Source organism: Nesoenas mayeri, assembly GCF_963082525.1.
Source record: "Nesoenas mayeri genome assembly, chromosome: 7".
Taxonomy (NCBI): Eukaryota; Metazoa; Chordata; class Aves; order Columbiformes; family Columbidae; genus Nesoenas; species Nesoenas mayeri.
The window spans coordinates 24,118,874-24,137,988 of NC_137551.1; the positions used below are offsets into that span (position 1 = coordinate 24,118,874).

At 45.6% G+C, this 19,115-nt stretch overlaps 2 protein-coding genes across 2 annotated transcripts; one reads left to right on the top strand and one right to left on the bottom strand.

Moving 5' to 3' along the window:
* Nucleotides 1-6,190: 6,190 nt before the first annotated feature.
* On the top strand, nt 6,191-7,762 carry LOC308042651 (homeobox protein vex1-like; the record flags this gene model as incomplete). Its single annotated transcript, XM_080348238.1, has 4 exons — nt 6,191-6,372; nt 6,431-6,600; nt 6,732-7,003; nt 7,409-7,762. The coding sequence occupies 4 exons, from the start codon at nt 6,191-6,193 to the stop codon at nt 7,760-7,762; spliced, it is 978 nt and encodes a 325-aa protein (XP_080204364.1).
* A 2,547-nt stretch (nt 7,763-10,309) lies between these two features.
* LOC308042652 (homeobox protein vent1-like) lies at nt 10,310-11,840 on the bottom strand (the record flags this gene model as incomplete). Its single annotated transcript, XM_080348239.1, has 3 exons — nt 10,310-10,669; nt 11,196-11,434; nt 11,603-11,840. 3 exons carry the CDS (start codon nt 11,838-11,840, stop codon nt 10,310-10,312), a joined length of 837 nt encoding a protein of 278 aa, XP_080204365.1.
* Nucleotides 11,841-19,115: the final 7,275 nt, after the last annotated feature.

Consider the following 19,115-nt stretch of genomic DNA (forward strand, 5'->3'; position numbering starts at 1 on the left):
CTTCCCCGCTCTGTGGCACGCTTCAGCTGGAGGGTGCCAAGAGCCGGGCAGAGCCGGCCCTGCGACGCTCCGGGCGCTCCCCCTGCTGGTGCCGCCCCGGGGAGCGCCGAGAGCGGCCACAGCGAGATGGAAACAACGGCAGCACACACGGTGTGTCAAGTCAAAGTGGCCGGGGCTTACAAAAGCTCATACGGAGAACAGACTGGATGTTTATGAAGCGTATGGGGAGACGAGCTATTGCTTTGGGGCTTTTAGGACTTTTGGGCCTTTGAGGTTTTTTTGTTCTGTTTCTGCAAACCATCTCTTTCTATAATACACCCCCCCTTCAGAATCTGGAATTAAAATGCTTATTCTTGTCAGCAAAACCATCGCTTTCTATAATACACACACACCACACCCCCCCCCCCCCCCGAATCTGGAATTAAAATGCTTATTCTTGACAGCAAAATGTATATTTTACCGGTTTTGATAGTCAGCTTTATTACACATCTACATTGTGAATCTTGTAGTGACGTTTTGTTTGTTCGTGTTTTTATTAGTTTGGGGTTTTGCTTCATTTGTTTGGTTTTATGAAAAGAAATATTTGTAAATATTAAGCAATCTACAAGAAGCTGAAAAGTTAAAACGTACTGGAATTTCTCAGTCTTAACTCCGCTTCATAAAACATGCACTACAATGCAGTCCAAATTCAATCTTCCTGGTCCTATAAATTACTCCCACCTCTCTCCCCCACAGGACCACTCCTCCATTCTGCAGGAACAAAGCCTTATCAGCTGTAGACATAAAAAGCTGCAGATCAAGTAAAGACGGGAAAGCACAAAGAGAAAGGAGAAATCTTACATTAAAAAGGGTTAATGACATATCAGACAACTTATTCCTTCTATAAGAGACAGATTTCCTGTGAGATGGGTCAAGTTTTCTAAACAAATATCTTTGTTGGGGTTTTTTGTGTCTTATAATGTGTCAAAGGGGATAAATTAAGACTAAACACTAATTGAATTTTAATTAGAAATATTATTTTACATTAAAAGTTAGGGGGGTTGTGTTTGGGGTTGGTTGGTTTTGTGGGGTTTTGTTCGGTTGGTTTTGTTTTTTTGTTTTTCCAGTTACCATACAATATCCTTTAAGGAAGAAAAGCATTACCCACTGTCAGAGGGAGGCTGAAAGCAATAATAGACTACCCCTTTACTGGACCACAATGGACTGTTAAAATTAAGCTGTTAATTATTGCTGAATCACGGACGTGTGCTACTTAACAAACAGAAGTCAATGCTTTTAGCCCGTGAACAGATTCTTCTCTTCAGTACTGCAAAGTGCCACTAGGTGGCGTAGATCAGCATCATCATCAGAGGCCTTGCACCAGTGCAAGCAAGCAGTGTTCACAGAATACTGGAGCAAGGAGCAGAGGACATACTAGAGAGTCGAACTAGTCTAATCAGAACATCTAGAAAAGCTGGCAAGGAGGAAGTAATTAAAGTAAAAATCATATTAAAAAATCATTATCTATTTACCATTGAGTTACATATGTATCCATACATTGCTCCAATAAAATACAGTCACTATAGAAATTAACAAATCAAGTCACGTAGGATTGCTATTTCCTCTTGGCTGACTAGAGTGTTGCCAAAGAAAAGCAAACCTGTATTTATACTATTGCAACAGAAAGGCTTTTACTTTGAAGTAGCTGAGCAGTTTAAACATTTCCTTTACAACACTACTTCTAAAAGCATAATTATATAGGTCCACAATAAATTTATACAATACACAAAAATACTGTATATACCTTTTTTCAAGTTCTCTTTTCCCAAATAATCCACAATACTTTTATTTGCTTTTCTGACCATAGCTAAATGCAGAGGCGGCATTTCAGAGAATTGCCATAAGTGATTCACAAAACTTCTAAGATGTGCTATGACAGGGTAGCTGACTCAATGGTTCTCTCCCAGCAAAAGCAAACCAAATCTCTATTTGCCACCCCTACACTCCATAAAGTATTATCTTTTTGCCAGCTTCATATCCTGAACTGGAAACAATGTAGTAAAAGATGAATGATTCTAGTGCACAGGAAGCTGCTGGAGTGAGATGGAAGGGATCATTTTTCACTGATTGCTGGCAGATAAATGAGCTTACCTTGATTACCAAACCGAATTCTAATAGATAATGAAAGAGGGTGTGTTTAACCACAAAGGCTGTGACCAGAGTACTTACAGTTCTTACATCAATCTATCTAGAGAAAGAAATTATACCTACCCACTAACTGTAAATACACCTGTATTTATTTATATAAAGCAACAGAACTACTCACTACTAAAAGGAACCATCCTGCTTCCTGTCTTCCCTCCTGTGCTCCAAATATTCCTCTCTGCAAGTTACAGAGCTCAGCCAACTTGTCAGTGGAGGGCTTAGTTCTCCTAGCTGTTAAAAAGCCGTTTCTTTCTTTTCTTTTATCCCCTTCTGTTTCCTGCTAGCCTAGAAACCTAAATGGACTCTCTAATAGATCAGAGGATTACCTAAATTCAGAGCATGTGGGTAAAACCACGCCCAGAGAAGGGGAAGACTGAAACAACTCCCTTCGACAGCAGAGAGCTGTTAGCTCTACTCAACACATTTCACTTAGCTAGGTGTGTCCTTTGTGTGAGGTAGAAATTAAGGTGGTACGTGACATTTTTATCTGATGAATGAGCTTAGGATCATTTTTCAAATGATTGAATGAACCTGTCCCTAGTGTTTTTCAGTGCTTAGATACTTTCACTTCTAGCATATTGACAAATCCTTGTACAGCTTCTACACATGAATATTTTCCATAATCAAACCAATACCACGAGAATAATTGTTGCTTCATAGGACATGACCTTCACAACTGATGCAATGACTAAAAAAAACATTTCGGTCACTATGCTTTTTGTAGTCTAGGTATTCACAGAAATTGTTAAGGGAAGACGGGATAGCTGTTTCATCATAGTACCTGCCAATTGTTAATTGCTAACCAGGAACACGCGGCAATTACCCTTTAAATTGTAATTGCTTTCATGTGATGGTCGCTGATGGCATTACAATCACTCCATCAAAGCTCTTTGAATGGAGGCTTTGCCTCAAGCCATGTTCTGTATCTTAGGTAAATCATCAAAATAACACTCAATGTATGAACACTAGCATTTTAAAAAATGTAATTCATTTCAACCATATGTTTTCTTGTGCTTATCACCTTATCATAGCCACTGACACTCCCTCTTAGAGTTTTTTTGAGCTCTGTTTTGTTTTATTCTAACATTGCAGCGTCGAGAAACGCGACAACACTAGCGTTCAACTAAAAGAAATATGACAGAAAGATATTACAGGAAAACAATCATATTAAATAATAATAAAAGCTTCTAAAACCAAAATGCACAATGGGTTTCTAACACAGGAGAGCGCTATACATTTTTTTATATTGCAGTCACATGCCAATACAGGGAAGCTTAGTCATTAAGTCACCTACTTCTGTTTACAATAAATGGGCCAGTATTTAAAACATGGGCAGCCACCAGAGCGACTTTCGTTTTATGTCTGCACATAATATCCTCCACAGCAAAAATTCTCAGAGCAATTCTGACACAAATCTATGAAAGTTTTTATCACCAGCAGATAAAGCGAAGGAGATTCCCCACCACCACCCTTTGAAAAGATACTTGATTTTCAAAAAGAGATGGGCAATATCGAAATCACTACTCCTAGCATTTAGGTACAATTTCAAAGCCAAACTACTTCAGAGGATGTAAAGAGAAATTACAGTAAGACTTTCTCAAGTGATTCTGTCCCATGAAAAAAGTGGAAAGGAAGCATCAGCAGCCTAACCGTCATCAGCCAAACCATAGCATGAGCCTGAAAGACTGCTCTACTACCAAAATACGTTATCTTCCTGTGTCTTTTGAAATTAAGGCTTTTTTCCTAGAAGCTATAAAATCGATTATTCCAATCTAGTCAGATAATAACATGTTCAACGACCGAAGGATTAAAAACCAAAATACTACACACGAATAAATCCACAAGTTTCATTAACACTAAAACAAAACAAACAAAAAAAAACCAACACAAAACTGACAGTGGCAATCCTTTTGTTGCTTAAAACATAACCACAATAATAATAAACAACTAGAAATAATTACATAATAAAGGAATGGTGTCTTACTGATGCTTCTGATTAGATGTCACCTGTAACATTAAATATTTTACAACAATTCACTTCAGAAATTGCCTATGACTTTATCATTTTTTCCAGATCAAACTTTCTAGGACTAATTTGCAGTTTCCTTGGCCTAGGGGGAAAAAGCTAACTACAAGTGTATGTAGCGGTCCATTTCAGACAAATGACCCTGAACACCTCATTGTTTCCCAGTAATTTTTCTATAACTTTAAGAGTTCAAGACTAATACCCTTTGACTGTTGTCAGAACAGAGTACTTAGCAACACTCTCCTTCCTGTATTTGTTTTTTTAATTTATTTCATCTGGTAAACATGGAAAGAGAATTTGCAGGTTTCTGTGTGATTTTTTTGCTTGCCCTTTTTTTTTTTTTCCCCATTAAAAAGGAAAGCTGTAACTTTTAACTTGATTCCTACAGTTTTTAAAAACTGTAGATTGCTGTGAGTGGAATTAGAAGCATGTGAAGACAATGTAACTGTCATCCCTGTTAGAGTATTCAGATAACCTCTTCGGTAAAACATAAATATCAGGTATGCAATGTAATTTATTTGCTTCGAAGCATATGTTGTCACCTCCTAGAAGTTTCATGCTGATAAAAGAAGAAAAACAGACTGCCCAGATGGATATTCAAGATTCTTTTGTACTCCTTGTAATAATGAGGAAAAAAAAAAAAAAACAAACCATAAACTGCAGATATATGTATGAAGAATACTGAAAGTCAGCATCTAGAAATTTCTTATGTTATGCTTCAGTACACTTAACAAAAGAGCATGCAAATCCCATTACACATTATGAGAGAAAATAATATTCCTGCCTGAGAAAATACAGAAAAACCTTTGAGGAAAAAAGAGCTAGAAAGGTAGCATTATCTGACTTTTGCCATCTCACTCCAAATACCTTTTCAAAAAAAAGGTGACATGAAGTTCTTTGAAGTCTAAGAATGAAATGTTGTCTCAGGCATGTTCAGCTCCGCGTGAAAGCTAGTTCATTATCTCTGAGTGTATAAACTCAAGCAGTAGTGACTGTTTACTGAAACAACCTGTAAATGTGTTAGTCTGTGTTTGCAAAGGATAAGGACTGTGCCATCCCAGGCCCACTTCAGACCACAAAAGTGGTTCTTTTCTCACCCTTATCTGAATCATCCTTGAACAGACTGCCTCTGAACAGAGTTTACACTCCTCTTCTTTGATCTACTTTATAAGAACATCAGAACTGTTTACTTTGAAATGCACAGATTTCTTTCTTGGCGTGGAGGGAAAGACATGAACAGATACATTCAAGCCAACGAGTCATTTTCTCAGTATTTCTTATCCTGTCCAGTATCCTGAAACCTAACTGCTCATTGCTTTTTATTGAATAAATTAATAAGAATTACTTTATTCTACTGCCTATTAAATAATGCAAAACTTCCCACGCTATTTCCTACAAATGACCTAACAAATTGCCATGCTAATGCCACTGCATCTAGTTTCAAATATTATCTCCCTGAAGACTTCTTTAAATCTCCGATACTACATAAACTGAAGTCAACATCTGTAGCTCACACTTCAGAGGAAGTTGAGAGTCCTAATTGCAGCACTCTGCCTCATGGACAGCAGTGAAAAATATTTAACCATGCATTTCCAACTAACTCTTAGTTTAAACAACATCTGCCCACCCTGACTTGATAAAGAGCAATCTGTTACTCATAAGTGTATTAGGAATATAGTTGTTTCAATATTTCTCCATCATTTTTACCTGTTTGCAAGCTCGAGGACTACTCGTTTGTTTCTACCTCAAGTCTTTCTCCTTTGCTAGTAGGCAGGCAACAGGATTCTTCCAGACCTTGCATCGAACAGACAAGAGAGGACTCAAATTTGGACTTAAGTCTCATAAAAGAGGTCTCTCTATGTACTCCTTTGTTACCAGTCCTTCCTGAATCCTCATCCTTCGTACTAGGAGGTAAAGATTAAAAATCACGGTGTGGTTCAGGAGTTGAGGCCATCTTGGGCAGCACAAAAAGCACAGGCCATGATACAATTATCAGCAGCTACGTGGTCAGGAGACGACTCAGAGCTGAACTTGGCGCCAGGTCAGGGAGCCTTGAGTTCCCCTAACTACTGTGTTCAGAGATTAGGTGGATGTAACAATTACCTGAAAGGAGAGATTAAAGCACCTCTCAATGGTGCCCTTTGTTCTCGGCCACATTTGATGCCTTGCGGCCTTTTCAAACTACGTCGCGGAAGGCGCTTTAAATGTTTGCCCCCACAGCCGGGGCGGCTTCAGTGAGCGGGGAGCGCCGGCTGCACCGGCAGAGCCGGCGGAGATGGAGAAGAGGCCCTTCTCCGTGGAGTGGCTGGCGCAGAGCAGCCGCGGCGGAGCCCAGCCCATCGCCGCTGCCCTGGGAGGCACCTGCGACCCGGAGAGCCCGGCGGACCCCGGTGAGTCCCGCCTCCCCTCGCGGGCGGGTCGCGCGGCGGGACGGTTGGTGGCAGCCGTTATGCTGACGGTCGCCACGCGCGAGGCCGTCGGGGAACAGTTGTCGCACGTGCGGCCTTTGCCTGCGCCACAGCCCGCGCGACCCGACACCCGCAGAGGGAAGGTCCCTCCCCTGACCCCCGTCCTGTCCCCGCAGCCGCGCCGCGGGGCCGGGACGCCGTGCACCGTAGCAGCCCCGGGCTCGAAGCGGAGGCGGGCGGCGGCGGCGCCGTACCCGGGCGGGCCCGCACGAAGTTCTCGGCCGCGCAGCTGCAGGAGCTGGAGCGGATCTTCCGCGAGCAGCGCTACATCGGCGCCAGCGAGAAGCGGCGCTTGGCCGCCGTGCTGAACCTCTCCCAGAGCCAGGTGAGCGCGGCCGCGGCGCCCCGGGCGCGCCCCTGCCCCGCACCGGGCCCGGCGCCGCCTCAGCCCTTGCACCCCTACAGCAGCTGGTGGCATTGCAGGATTTATCTCTGAACAGAACTAGCCCTACCCAGCACATTTATTTCCCTGCACCAGTCTTGCGTTACAGTCCTGGTCCGAATCTGATCTCTGACTGGCTTACCGTGTGTTGTGGAGTTGTCACAGTTTGGTTCCTCCTCATGCCAAAAGACAATTATTTTATACAGAATGTAGACCAATGTTATTATCCCTAAATCTTATAACTGTTAATATATTCCGTTAGTCTAATAGTAAGACTGACTTCAGGATATATTACTATATGGAAAAGGGACAAGTGGGTTGTTTTTTGACTCCTTTTCTTATCCTCAGATAAAAACCTGGTTTCAGAATCGTCGTATGAAGTTTAAACGTCAGACTCAAGATGCCAAGGTGGAAGCTCTTTTCTCAGGCTTATTTTTACCCTACCATTGTTACCCAGATATTGCTATATCCAGCTGTTCTCATGGGATAGATGTCAACATCTCTTCTACCTCTGCTGTACCAAGCACTGCCTTGTCATTACCTTCTGTTCCAGCTCAGTCCCTTCAGCCGGTTTTGCCAAGTCCAGCTTTACTGTTGCCTCCCAGCCAAGGACTATCTTGTTACTCTTCTGTAATTCCAGCGATTACTCTAACCGATGACCACAAAAGACTGAGGTTCCAGCCATATCTTCCTTCCTGTTAAAAATGCCAAAGATTACCTGTAATCTGAAAAAGAACTCCCAAATATCCCTAAGAGTAATTACTTAATTTATTTTGTGATATTAAACAGTTCGATTATCCTTTTTTTAATAGAATGTTGGGGTTTATGTTGAAGGAGAAAATATTTTACCTGTATTACAGAAGTAATACTGAGTGTGGAAGTGGAGGACTTGAAACTTCCATTTATTCCTGGAGTCTTCACTATATTGTCTTGAAACTTCTGTGAGTTTTCCAGTACAAAGGTTTGTTTTCAGAAAACAACCTATAATCACATGATTATTTCCACTGAAAAAGTCAAGTACTGTTTACCCTTAAATTTACACAGCAATTATATCACGTAATAGAAAAGTGTTAAAAACTTTTGACATTCTACTTAAGTGTGTTTTAAGGAAAGGTTTCTGAACTACAGCAAATGCATTGAAGTGAAAATGGTACTAAAGGTGGCAGCCCTAAGAACAAAACTGAACAAGTTTTCCAGTATTGTCTTTTACCTTTATATTCTGTTCCACTCCTGAAATGGCCTCCTCAGTTTGTTGATGGAGATACTCAATTTATGCATTTAAAGAGAGCTGAGGCTAAGGAATTCATTGGCAAGCATGTATTTTGATGCTACTGTCAAACATACTTCTAATTTAAATCTGCTGATGAAAACATTGTTTTTACTTGTAAAGTTTCAGCTGTAACTTGGCAGCCTCACTAATTTTAAACTGCAGGATTCTGTTAGACATGCTATCATGAACACTCAGGGGATGTTCCTAAAACTCCCAAAGCAAACTTTATGGAAAGTGGCAAAGCCAAGCCTTTAGGGGATATTGAGATGCAAGAGATCTTGCATCAGCATAAAGGAACTGCAGCAGGTGTGATTATCTCTCCTTTCCTGCTCATCATAACCTGCTTGCCAGAAGATGGTTAGACTACTTTGCAATTGTCGAAATGGGGGTGGGGAGCCACACAAAACAACAAAATAAAAACCCCACACCACCACAAAAACCCCTCCCTTCCATGCAGATTGCTCTTAAGAAATAAAAGCAGGCAGCTAGTTGGCAAACAGGGCCTACAACAGCCTTGTGTCATGCCTTCCCTTCTTCCCCTCTCTCCCCTCCCATTGATATGTTGTGGAGCTACAGAGAGCAAAGTTGAAATCAGTCCTTGGTAGACAACAGGGAGATTGAAGTACAGGAGAGGACATACTTCCATACAAATTCATGCCTTCTGTGTTTCATCAAAAGGTGTGTTTGAGTATAAGTTCTGGTGAAAAAGCAATCCTACAGCAGCCATAGCAAGCTTATCTCTGAATCTGCTCTCAAGCACTCCTGCTTTTCCTACCTAGGGGGAGGGTGAGAGGCACTTTCCCCTCTTCCAGCCTCAGTGCTACAGCAGGACAGCACTGCTCTGAGGTGCAGCCAGGCTGTGCAAGGGGCAACATGCTTGAACACAGACTATACAATGCAGGGAAGATGCAGCATGACTATTAATGGTCGGCCTATAATTTCACACCTTCTATTAAAGGGCGTGATTTACTGAAAAAAAAAAAAGGTTCAAAATATGAAATTATCATGGAAATCTAGTGGTAAATCAAAGACCAAATTTGCAGGTTAAAATCCCATTGAGATGAGACAGCTATGAACCCAAACACAATGATGCTTCTAAGTGGTTTACAAAGTATTTGTTTTGGTAATTACAGAACTTTAAAAGAAACTTTAAAATTCTATACTGAAGGCTTGAAGTGTTTAATTCCTGTTCACTGACTTAATTAATAATTGTAATTAACACAGATGATGCTTCCAGGTGGAAGATGGGAGTGGGAATGGAAATGGCAAAGCAATACATTTATTAATATTCAGAAGAGAAACTCACCAACAGTTTGTCCTTCCTCTTCCTTCTGGAGGATGCACTTAGCCAAAAGCAACTGATAAGATTCAGGTTCCCAAACACACTCAGCAACACACAGACTATATTTCAGCATGAATGTGGGAAAGTTAGATCAGATGCATTAAAATATCTAAACCCTTCCCCATTACCCAAAACCAGAGTTCAGGTGTCCATAGTTGTTTACATTGCACAAGTGCAACTTTTATAGAGGTGGCACATACAACTGTGCAGATTTTATATATACATATATATATACATATATATATGGAAAACTGGGGATATGCAGTGAAAGCCAGAATCTTAACATGCCCATTTCAGACTAAACTTAATAGCTTTGCCCTACACCACAGGAGTTTAGCAGAAGCAAGCACCTTTTTCTCCTCCAGTTCCCTTTCAGCAGCTTCTTTTCAGTTTACTAGTATGTAGAATGAAGATAGATTACTGACAGTTAAAAATAAGAGCCTATCAAACAAAAAATTACTGAGTGGCATCACATCCAATAAATTTTAATACTAATTAGTACAAATATAAAATTATTCATTTTCACATTTAACTTAAAATAATAAACACATACTCTTCCAAATCAGACAAGAGATTCTGACCACAAATTACATTGCAGCGTACAATTTTCTTCTTTGCCTGTGCCTTTTTGTTTTCACTATAATGCATATACAGGGTGGCATTGCTTGTCCATTGTGTTCTGAATAACTGGATGGAAGGAAGGATGAGGAAGAAAAGGCTGATGGTAGTATGGCAGCTCATTTGCCATAAAGCGGTAGGTGCTTTGTGGTGTATCGTATCTGGGAAAGGAGAAGCTGAACTGCACAGCAGGCACAGGTGTAAAAGGCAGAAGTCTCTGGTGCTGCGGAGCAAAGGGGTAGTGGAGACCATCCTGGAACAAAGCAGTTGGGGTTCCCGGGGGACAGCTGTAGAGTGGAACTGGAGACACAAGGCTCTGCTGGTGATCCTGTATCTGTCTCTTCAGTTTCATCCTCCGATTCTGAAACCAGGTCTTGATCTGAGCAACAAGAAAAACGGGGTGGGGAATGGAGAAGACAAATCAGAGACTTTGCTTAAAAATGAAGTGCAAACTATGAACAACTATATCTCAGATGCTTTTCCCATTTTGCATCACTTGAATTAACAGAATTGCAATGTTAGTTTTGCATAAGTTAACTGAAGGCAGAGGATCTTGGGGTGTAGAGCATGTGTCCATACTCAGCGATTTTGGAATGATGACTTTGGGTCTTTAAGACCATATATAAGCTTTGCAAAGTTTCCGCAGATCACCGCACATCAAGGACAGCAGTTTACCTTATTAAGAAAAAAGGAACGTAAGAACACTGGTACCTCCCCGGTAGAAAGTGCCCCAAGTTCCCCGAGTGTTAATTCCTTAATCCCCGAGGGATCCCACTACCATTCCCACAGCCCCTGCTAAACTCAGCTGAAGACCGCCCACTACGTCTGCTCAGCGCAGGAAAGGTCGATGCCTGGCTGTCCCTGCTCGACGGGACCGGGAAGGATGCGCTTCCTCCAGGACCCACCTGGATCTCCGAGAGCTGCAAGGAAGCCGCCAGCTTCCTCCGCTCCGAGGCTCCCAAGTACTTCTGACGCTGGAAGGTCTTCTCCAGCCGGCAGACCTGCTCGGAGGTGAAGGCCGTCCGCGCCCGCCGCTGCCGCTCGCGGGTCCCGCCAGGCGCCGCCACCGCGGTGCGCTCCCCGGCCGCGCTCTCGCTCTCGTAGCCCGAAGACTCATCGGCACTCAGACAGCCGCCGTCGGAGGCTGCAAAGGAGGAGGGAAGGGGCGGCAATGAGGCTTCTTCGCCAGGAGAGGGGGGTGCCTCCACCTCGCCTCGTCCTGCTGGGCCGTTGCATCGACAGGAGTCGAGGTCCCCTGTGTACCCTGCGCCCGCTCCCCTCTCTCCTCCCTTCCTGTCCCCTCCTCACCCACCTGGCTCCGACGGGTACAGGTCGGTGTGCTCCCGAGGACTGTCTCGGCCCCGCTCTGCCTCGCAGGACTCGCTGTCCGCGGGCTGGCTCGGCCGCGACACCCTCCGTCGAGGCTCGGCTCTGACCAGGAGGTGGGTACTGCCGAGAGAGGTTGGGGCGCAGGGAGGGGGCGCGCAGCAGATATGGGGCCTGACCCCGTGGGGCTTGGTCTCTTCCAAAGGGAGGTCGGCCTGGTTCATGGTTGAGAGGGGCTGGAGGACCGTAGGGCTCGACCCGCTCTTATATGTGTGCTCTGGTCCCGGGTGGGCTCGTTTGCAAGTGTGAACCCACATCAAAGTGGGAATCGAGCAGAGATAACAGCTCCCAGCGAGGAAGAAAGTTCACACGTCTGGCAAATGTCTACAGCCCCTGGCTCCAGCGCGTCTGCAGAGCCGGGGAGACCCCCTTGAAGTGCAAACCTGCCCCTCTCCCCCGGCGGGCAGGGCACGGGCAGGCCCAGCCCCGCAAACGGGCGTTTAAAGATACTGATGGGGCCGATAACATCGCGGCTTCACCCACCCCCTTTTCAGCCGCGGGGTCCCGCATTGGGCAGGTACCCGAAGGCAGCCCCGAGACTGCCCAGCCCGGCCCCCACCGTCGGGGCGCAGGGGTAGTCCGAGGCAGGGATGAGGCATAACGTAACATACCGCAGGGCCTGCCAGCCCCGCCGTCGGCACCTCACCTCGGGAGAGACCAGCCTCCCTGGGAAAAGCCGTGGCGGGGCCTCTATCAAGAAGTCCCTATCCCCAGGGCTGAGCCCTCACCGCTGGGGACCACAGCCGTGCCGGTGGGGTTAGCAGGGCCGCGGGCCTTCTCAGCTTGAACTTGGCGCCGTCAGTCTAGCCAGAGATCTCCCAAAGAGTTTAGCGATCAAAGCACTAAGTGAGCAGCAAAGCTCGCACCTCATCAGCTTCAAACTATCCCAATCCACACATCGCTTTTCGAGTAGGACGACGCCCTTGTAATGTAGGGAGAATACCAAGACATCCCACCTGCCAAGCTTGGTTGGGAAAAGGCTGACTGAGGGAAAGAGGCATCCCGGCCGTTCAGTCCGTGTCCGGACTCTTCTTGTGTCCAGCTTACACTCAGCTTTTAGCCACCCCACTGAAAAAGACCGCACCGACCCCGACCCCATAGGCAATAGCGATACTTGGATAACCCACGTTCTAATCCTCGATGCTGCCTAAAGAGCAGGGGAAATGATCGGCATTCAACTGTGTGAACGCACTGACAGGACTTCAGTTTCCACTAAAATCCTCGGGGTTCCCACCAGGATGCACAACCGAAAGGAGAGTGCACCATTAACCCGGGTCTTACAGGGCGGGAGCTCGTTTCTTTCTAAGAATAGAGCAATAATTTCGGTTCCCACACATAACAGTAGATGTGAGTTTTCTTTAAAAGACAAAACAAAACAAACACAAAAAAACCAAACAACCAAACAAAAAAAAGTCAAACAACTAACCAAACCAACTCGCCTGAAACCTCTCGAATTAATAATGAGAGATCAGAGGAGAAAAATCATATTCGTGCTACCAATTTTCATTGTTTCAAGCATTCCCATAACTCACTGGCCACCAGAAAGGACAGTGTGTTATCGACCTCTCTCGTCCCACCCCGATGGTCACACCAGCTCATCCCAGGTCTGGCCCCAGGGCAGTGATAAAGCCTGGGCACTAAAGCAATGCAAACACAAGCCCACAGAACCCAGGAGCTGGATGTCACCTGGAGCTTTGCTTGCATCACCAGCCGCTAAGGGCAGGGATGGGAGAGGCTGTATTTTCCTTGGCACAGCCCTGATAGAGAGATCGGCCTGTTCTTTATGCGGTGCTGGGCACAGGCACTAATGGAGGTTCAGTTACTGCTATTGTAAGACTGTCATTTTGGCTGATAATGCACAAACCAGCACAAAAGCCCAAGCAGTTGAACACCAAGCTGGAGCCCAGACTCCCTCCCTGGATCTGAAACTCATACCTGTGAGTACCACTGACCCAATCAAAACCAGTAAACAGAGGAGCACTTAAACCCCATAGCATTTCCTAGACACATGTCAGTCAGAGGGACAAATGACTCACTGCTCCTCAAAAGAGCTAAGTGCCTGCACATTCATTTTAATAACTTGTGGGTTTAATAACTATTCCTGAACTATCCACCTGTGAATGGTCCCTCTGTTTTCCGGAGAAAATGTACCACCGTACTTACTGTCTCTATCTTATTTCAGAGTATTTGTGAATAACACCATGTGTGGACAAATCCAAGCAGAGGAAACTCGGGCTCCATCATACAAATTCATCCACAGCAAATTGTTCCTTATAATGATAGTGTACCATCTGCAAAGCCTGACTGCCCTGCCAAAACCAAGTTTGGAGGTAGTACTTGAAAACCACTGGGATTCAGGAGCTCCTAAGTTGAGCATACCTGCGCAGCAAGCAGTGTGTTCCTGCCAGGGTGGCCTTCCCACTGGTTCTCCAGCAGACAAAACATGCTGAGCCAGGCAGCCCTGGGTCCCCTGTGGCCTGTAGTTCCCACACCAGGACACTCGGGGACTCTCATCTAGGGAGAGACACTTGCCACATTAAACCAGGCATGAGATGATCATTCAGTGCTGTGCCCAAAGAGACCAGCACGCACACTTGTATTTATACATTATGTGTCTTCTATAGAGGGAAACTGTTAGTATCCCTGAAAAGCTTCTGCTGTTTCCCCTGTTATTTGACTGAGGCTGCAGACAAACAGCTGACCTGTCCCACTGTTTGTTGAAAGTCAACGAAAACCGAGTGCTTTTTTTTTACCCCCCCTCCCCCCTTTAATTAGAATACAATTTTAATTGCCTGTTAAGATGTTTATACCCAGCCCCAGGATTCCACCCCCTGCTCCGTGCCCCCAGATGAACATAGCTGCATTTGTGGACCACAAAACCCAGGAACAGATGGGGAAGGGGTGGGAGGTGTTATGTGGCTGTTGCAGCTCCCATCAGAAAGAGGTGGCAGCTTGAGAAACTTGGAAACTATGATGACCCTGGGTGGACAGAGGCTTTGCAGCTACAGTTAAATCCTCCCCTCCCCTTTCAGAAAAAAATAGTGCTTATAGGAGACACAAATTTACTTCCACTCAATTCCTTTTTTATCATTTGAAACTTTCCTATCATTCAATTACCATATGACCATGATCAAAAATAAATCTAATTTTTTAGCAGAATTAATGTATTTTAATGTCAGAAGTCCGTATACCCAGAACTTAGGGATACTGTAGAATCTTATAAATCATGTAATGAAAATACATGTATTTTCTCTTAAGAACAAAGTGGTGTCATATCTTCAAATCATATTTCAAATATTTATTATTCTGCATTTGCATGTAAGCATTAAAACCATGAGAAACATGTTTGCTTCAAGTAATGCAGTGGTAACTTATGTGCACTTCTAACTCAGTATGATGCCTTGAAATTTAGGTACAGTGATTAATGCCAGGATGTGAGAATTACAGCTAAGGTCATCAGGACAAAATGCTCTTTTCATGTGAATTTTACAAGACTTCTAGGGGAAAATGGTAGATCTATCTCTCTTGTACACAATGGGAATATTTATCTTGGAGCTTTGTGCACACACAGGAAGTATGAGCCCAAGACAACAGGCATGACTGTAGCAGCTCTGCATACATGAAGGTATCACTGGGGGAAAGGTTCAGCCCATTTTTTAGCCTGCAGTGTTTCCTGCATCAGTTACTAGAAGCTCACCTTTTACTAGAAGCTGAAGTACTTGTACTCCAGAATGGTGTTGGTGTTCCAAGTCCTTCAAACACACCATCCAAACTTTCCTTCTACTAGCTATGCTTGTAACTAGTAATCCATTAAAAAAAAAAAAAATGGTGTACCAGGCCATCTGTAGTGGCATTTGTCACAGATTAAGAGCTGATGCACTAGGTCACCGGACCCTGGACTTGCTGAGCTACTCAGTTACTGTCTCCATCATATGCAGATCTTGTATTGCTTTCTGAAGAGCACAAAGATATCATAATTTTCTCACCAAAACTAGAGAAGCGGGGATGATAGAGGATGCACTAAGAACAACTGCAATGCCACTCCACTCCTTTAGGAAAAACAAATACACACAAAACCCACAACGACAACAAAAAACCCACACACCTCCAAACCCCCCAGAAACCCAGTAGGTTTAGCTGTAGAAACAGGCAGCAGTTTTTTTAGGAAGAGTCTGCGATAGCCTTTCAGAGGTAAGTAAGCTGACTGACTGCAGGGAATGAGGTTAACGCTGCTGGAAGCGCAGGGCAGACACGATACGCTGCCTGCTCTAGCAGGGGCCAGACAAACAGGCAGGACTGTAGCCTGTGGCAGGGCCCGGCCTAGGCTTTCGGTCTAGGCCAGTGGGATAACTAATCCCTGTTTGTACCCTCCGCTGCTCCCCTTTAGAAATGCTAACTAGGTTATTCAGTGCTTCCTTTGATGTCCTGATAGGTGCTATTAGATAGTCAATTAGGCATCAGCGAGATCGATTGTTTCAGAATAGATGCTTTTCTGTTTGAAGTACCTGTGAACACTAACAGGGCCATCATCCAGCCGCTCCTTTGCCCACGGGAACAATGCAGGCTAACACACAATAAATGACAAATGCTACTGACTCACTCGGCAGTGCTGCACCCCCTTCAGCCGGCTCACACGCTGCAAGCCCAGGTATTCCCATTCAGCAGCTGTGGGAACAAACACGCACTCTGCATTAAAAACAATTTATCGGGGAAATCTCATTCAGTTCTTTGCGCAACTAATGGGCAAAGCGTCTAGATAAGTTAACTACAAGTTAGCTCGAAACAAAATAGTACTTGAATTCCCATGCACACCATCACACGTTGCCTGAAGGACTTGTAACACCTCCACAGTTGTTCAGAATTGCCCAGGCAGAATAACTAAGAACTAAAGCAAGAATTAAAGCACTTAATCTACCTGAATACCAAAGAGTTGCCGTGATTGGGTCCCTACTAAATACCATTAGAAGATAACGCTAAGTCGAAGCCTAAGAGTTTAATAAAAAGCTAGGAATAAAAAGTAGCAAAGTCTACACAAGAAACCAGTCGAGACCAGAAGACCTCTCCTCTTTCTTCCTACTCCCGCTTCGGTGGGATTTATCAAGTTAATTGTCATCTAATTGCGTATCAAAGAAAGAGATAATGGGCAGCAATTAGATGTAATGGCCTGCCAGTGCGAGATCTCTCCCGATTAGCACACAACGCCGAATAATTTCACCTAGTTTGTAAAGAGGTCCCTGGACTGGCTCCACCGTGTCTGGGAGATGCAGGGGGGGAACACCCCAACCCTGTTCCCAGTCCCCGGTGGCTGCTCTCGCCAAATTGGGACAGGCGTTAACGAGCACGGGCACAGACGGCTCCCTGCCATTACCGCTGTGCTAATTCAATCATGTTTCTCCCCCTCCGCGCACACACTGCAGGGGAGAAAGGCTTTGAAGTTAGTGCTCTGGCAATTTTCCCCTCCCATTCTCTTTCCCTCCCCAGGGAGCCCAGTTTCCAGGTTATACAGCCTCTTCCTCAAGAGTCGCCAGGCCGGGAGCTCCAACAGTTTCACCACACGAGCATTAAACTGCTCCTCCCCAGCTAATCGGTTCAGCTTTTCCATTTGTAGCTGACTTGCAGACAACGCTTTGTCTTGCCGGATAGCATTCCGGTACTGATGGTTATTGTGATGCGATTAAAGACACAAAGGGGAGTGTTAGAAACGAAGGGGCCTCTCAGCCATGCCAGTGGGGCAGCCCGGGAGGTTCTCCGCGGGCCCGCCGGTCAGTGGCGCGTTCAGTGCGCCCTGGGGCGTGTAGCGGGTGCGGTGCCAGGGCAGGATCGCTTTGCTCTCCGGTGGGGCACTGCCAGTGTGCAGCGGCCCTGCCCTGGCAATAATGCACCTTCATGACTGCCGAGGGTAAACCACAATGAACGATAAATTCACACAAGCAGGAATAAAGCATGAAGGGTTCTCCGGGTTTATTTCTCCCAGATCAAACATAAAATTTGCAACCAAGTTTTAGTAACATATTTCGACCTCTTTAGCAAAAATGAAATTATTTCACATACAGTGTTATAGACCGCTGAAATGTAGTAATTACCTTATTGGGAAAGACGATTTTTGCAGGTAGAAGAGGAATTATGTAGATATTCGGAGGAATCTGCTACTATTAGGGACTCAGCCAACTGACCATCACCTGACAAGTTAGTTTGAGCAACTGTTGAGAAACGGGACAATATTTGCAAGATAGCGCTGCCAAAATAAGGCATTTTCGTTTGCTTGTTGAGTATACATGTGGCCATGGAGTCATTATGTTAAGTGATCATTAGCACCTTTTCAAGCAGAGCCCGGCTTCTCCCCCACCAGTCTGCGTGCAGCTCATACTCCCGCAAACAGGGCGCCCCGGCAGCCCTGCTCACCACCCGCGCCCCTGGCACGAAACCCGCCTGCCTTAGCAGAACTGTAGGAAGCCGCATACCCGCGCCCCACAAACAAAGCCTTCATCTCCGACATTACCCCCATGGCCGGTGCCTTCCGGCCCCGCAGCCCTGCTTGTCTTAGCGTGGTCCCCACAGCCTCCGTGGTTTTAAATTGTGGTAGGCTGCAACACTACATGCTGTCCCGGCGGCCTCAGATGTCTCTGGCTTGTTCTAAGCCTTTGCACGGAGGGGATACTGCTCCCTCAACCCTCCGAGCACCGCTGGGCCTCCGTCGAGCTGTGCTCGGGTGAGGGTAGCCGCAGGGTCAGGCCGGCTCTGGGCTGCGCTGCCATCGCACGGCTCAGCCCGGCCCGCCCACTGCGAGGACCTTGGTGCTGCAGCGGCGCCGGCCCTGCGTTACCAGCTCCGGGGCTGGGAGGGTAAATCCGCGGGGGCGGACGGGACAGACACGCTACAGAAGGCTCAGCCGGAGCTGCCCCTGGGACGTTCGCAGACCCCTATAAGGTGTGCTCCTGTCGTTCCCTTACTATCCTTCGCGGGGTGGGGGGGCTCTCTGTCCCCACGGAAGCAGCTCCCCTCCGCGGGTGGAAGCGCTTTGTTCTCATTCTGTCCTCCTGAGCCCTTTCATCTCTCCCTCATTTCCCCCGGGCCCAGCTGCGGTGGTGCCCGTCCCCCTTTCCTTTTCACTCCCTCCATTTGGTCCGGGTTTGGGGCGCTCCCGCAGGGCTGCGGGCAGCCCCGGGCCCGGCCGGTCCTCTTGAAGGGTGCACCCCCCAGTCCGATACCGCCCGATCTGGCTTCTGGCAGCACGAAGGGCTTTTGACTGTTCTTTTTTTTTGTTTGTTTGTTTGTTTGTTTGTTTTTTTACGGGGTGAGCAAAGCATCTGGAAGAGAGGTAGAGTCTTTCCTTGTGGCCATACAAGGTTATAAGGGCATCAACTAACCCCTTTACCACTAACTTCCTGAAAATGGGCTAGTGGGCTAGCCGAATCGAGTCTCACACTTAAGACCTTTTT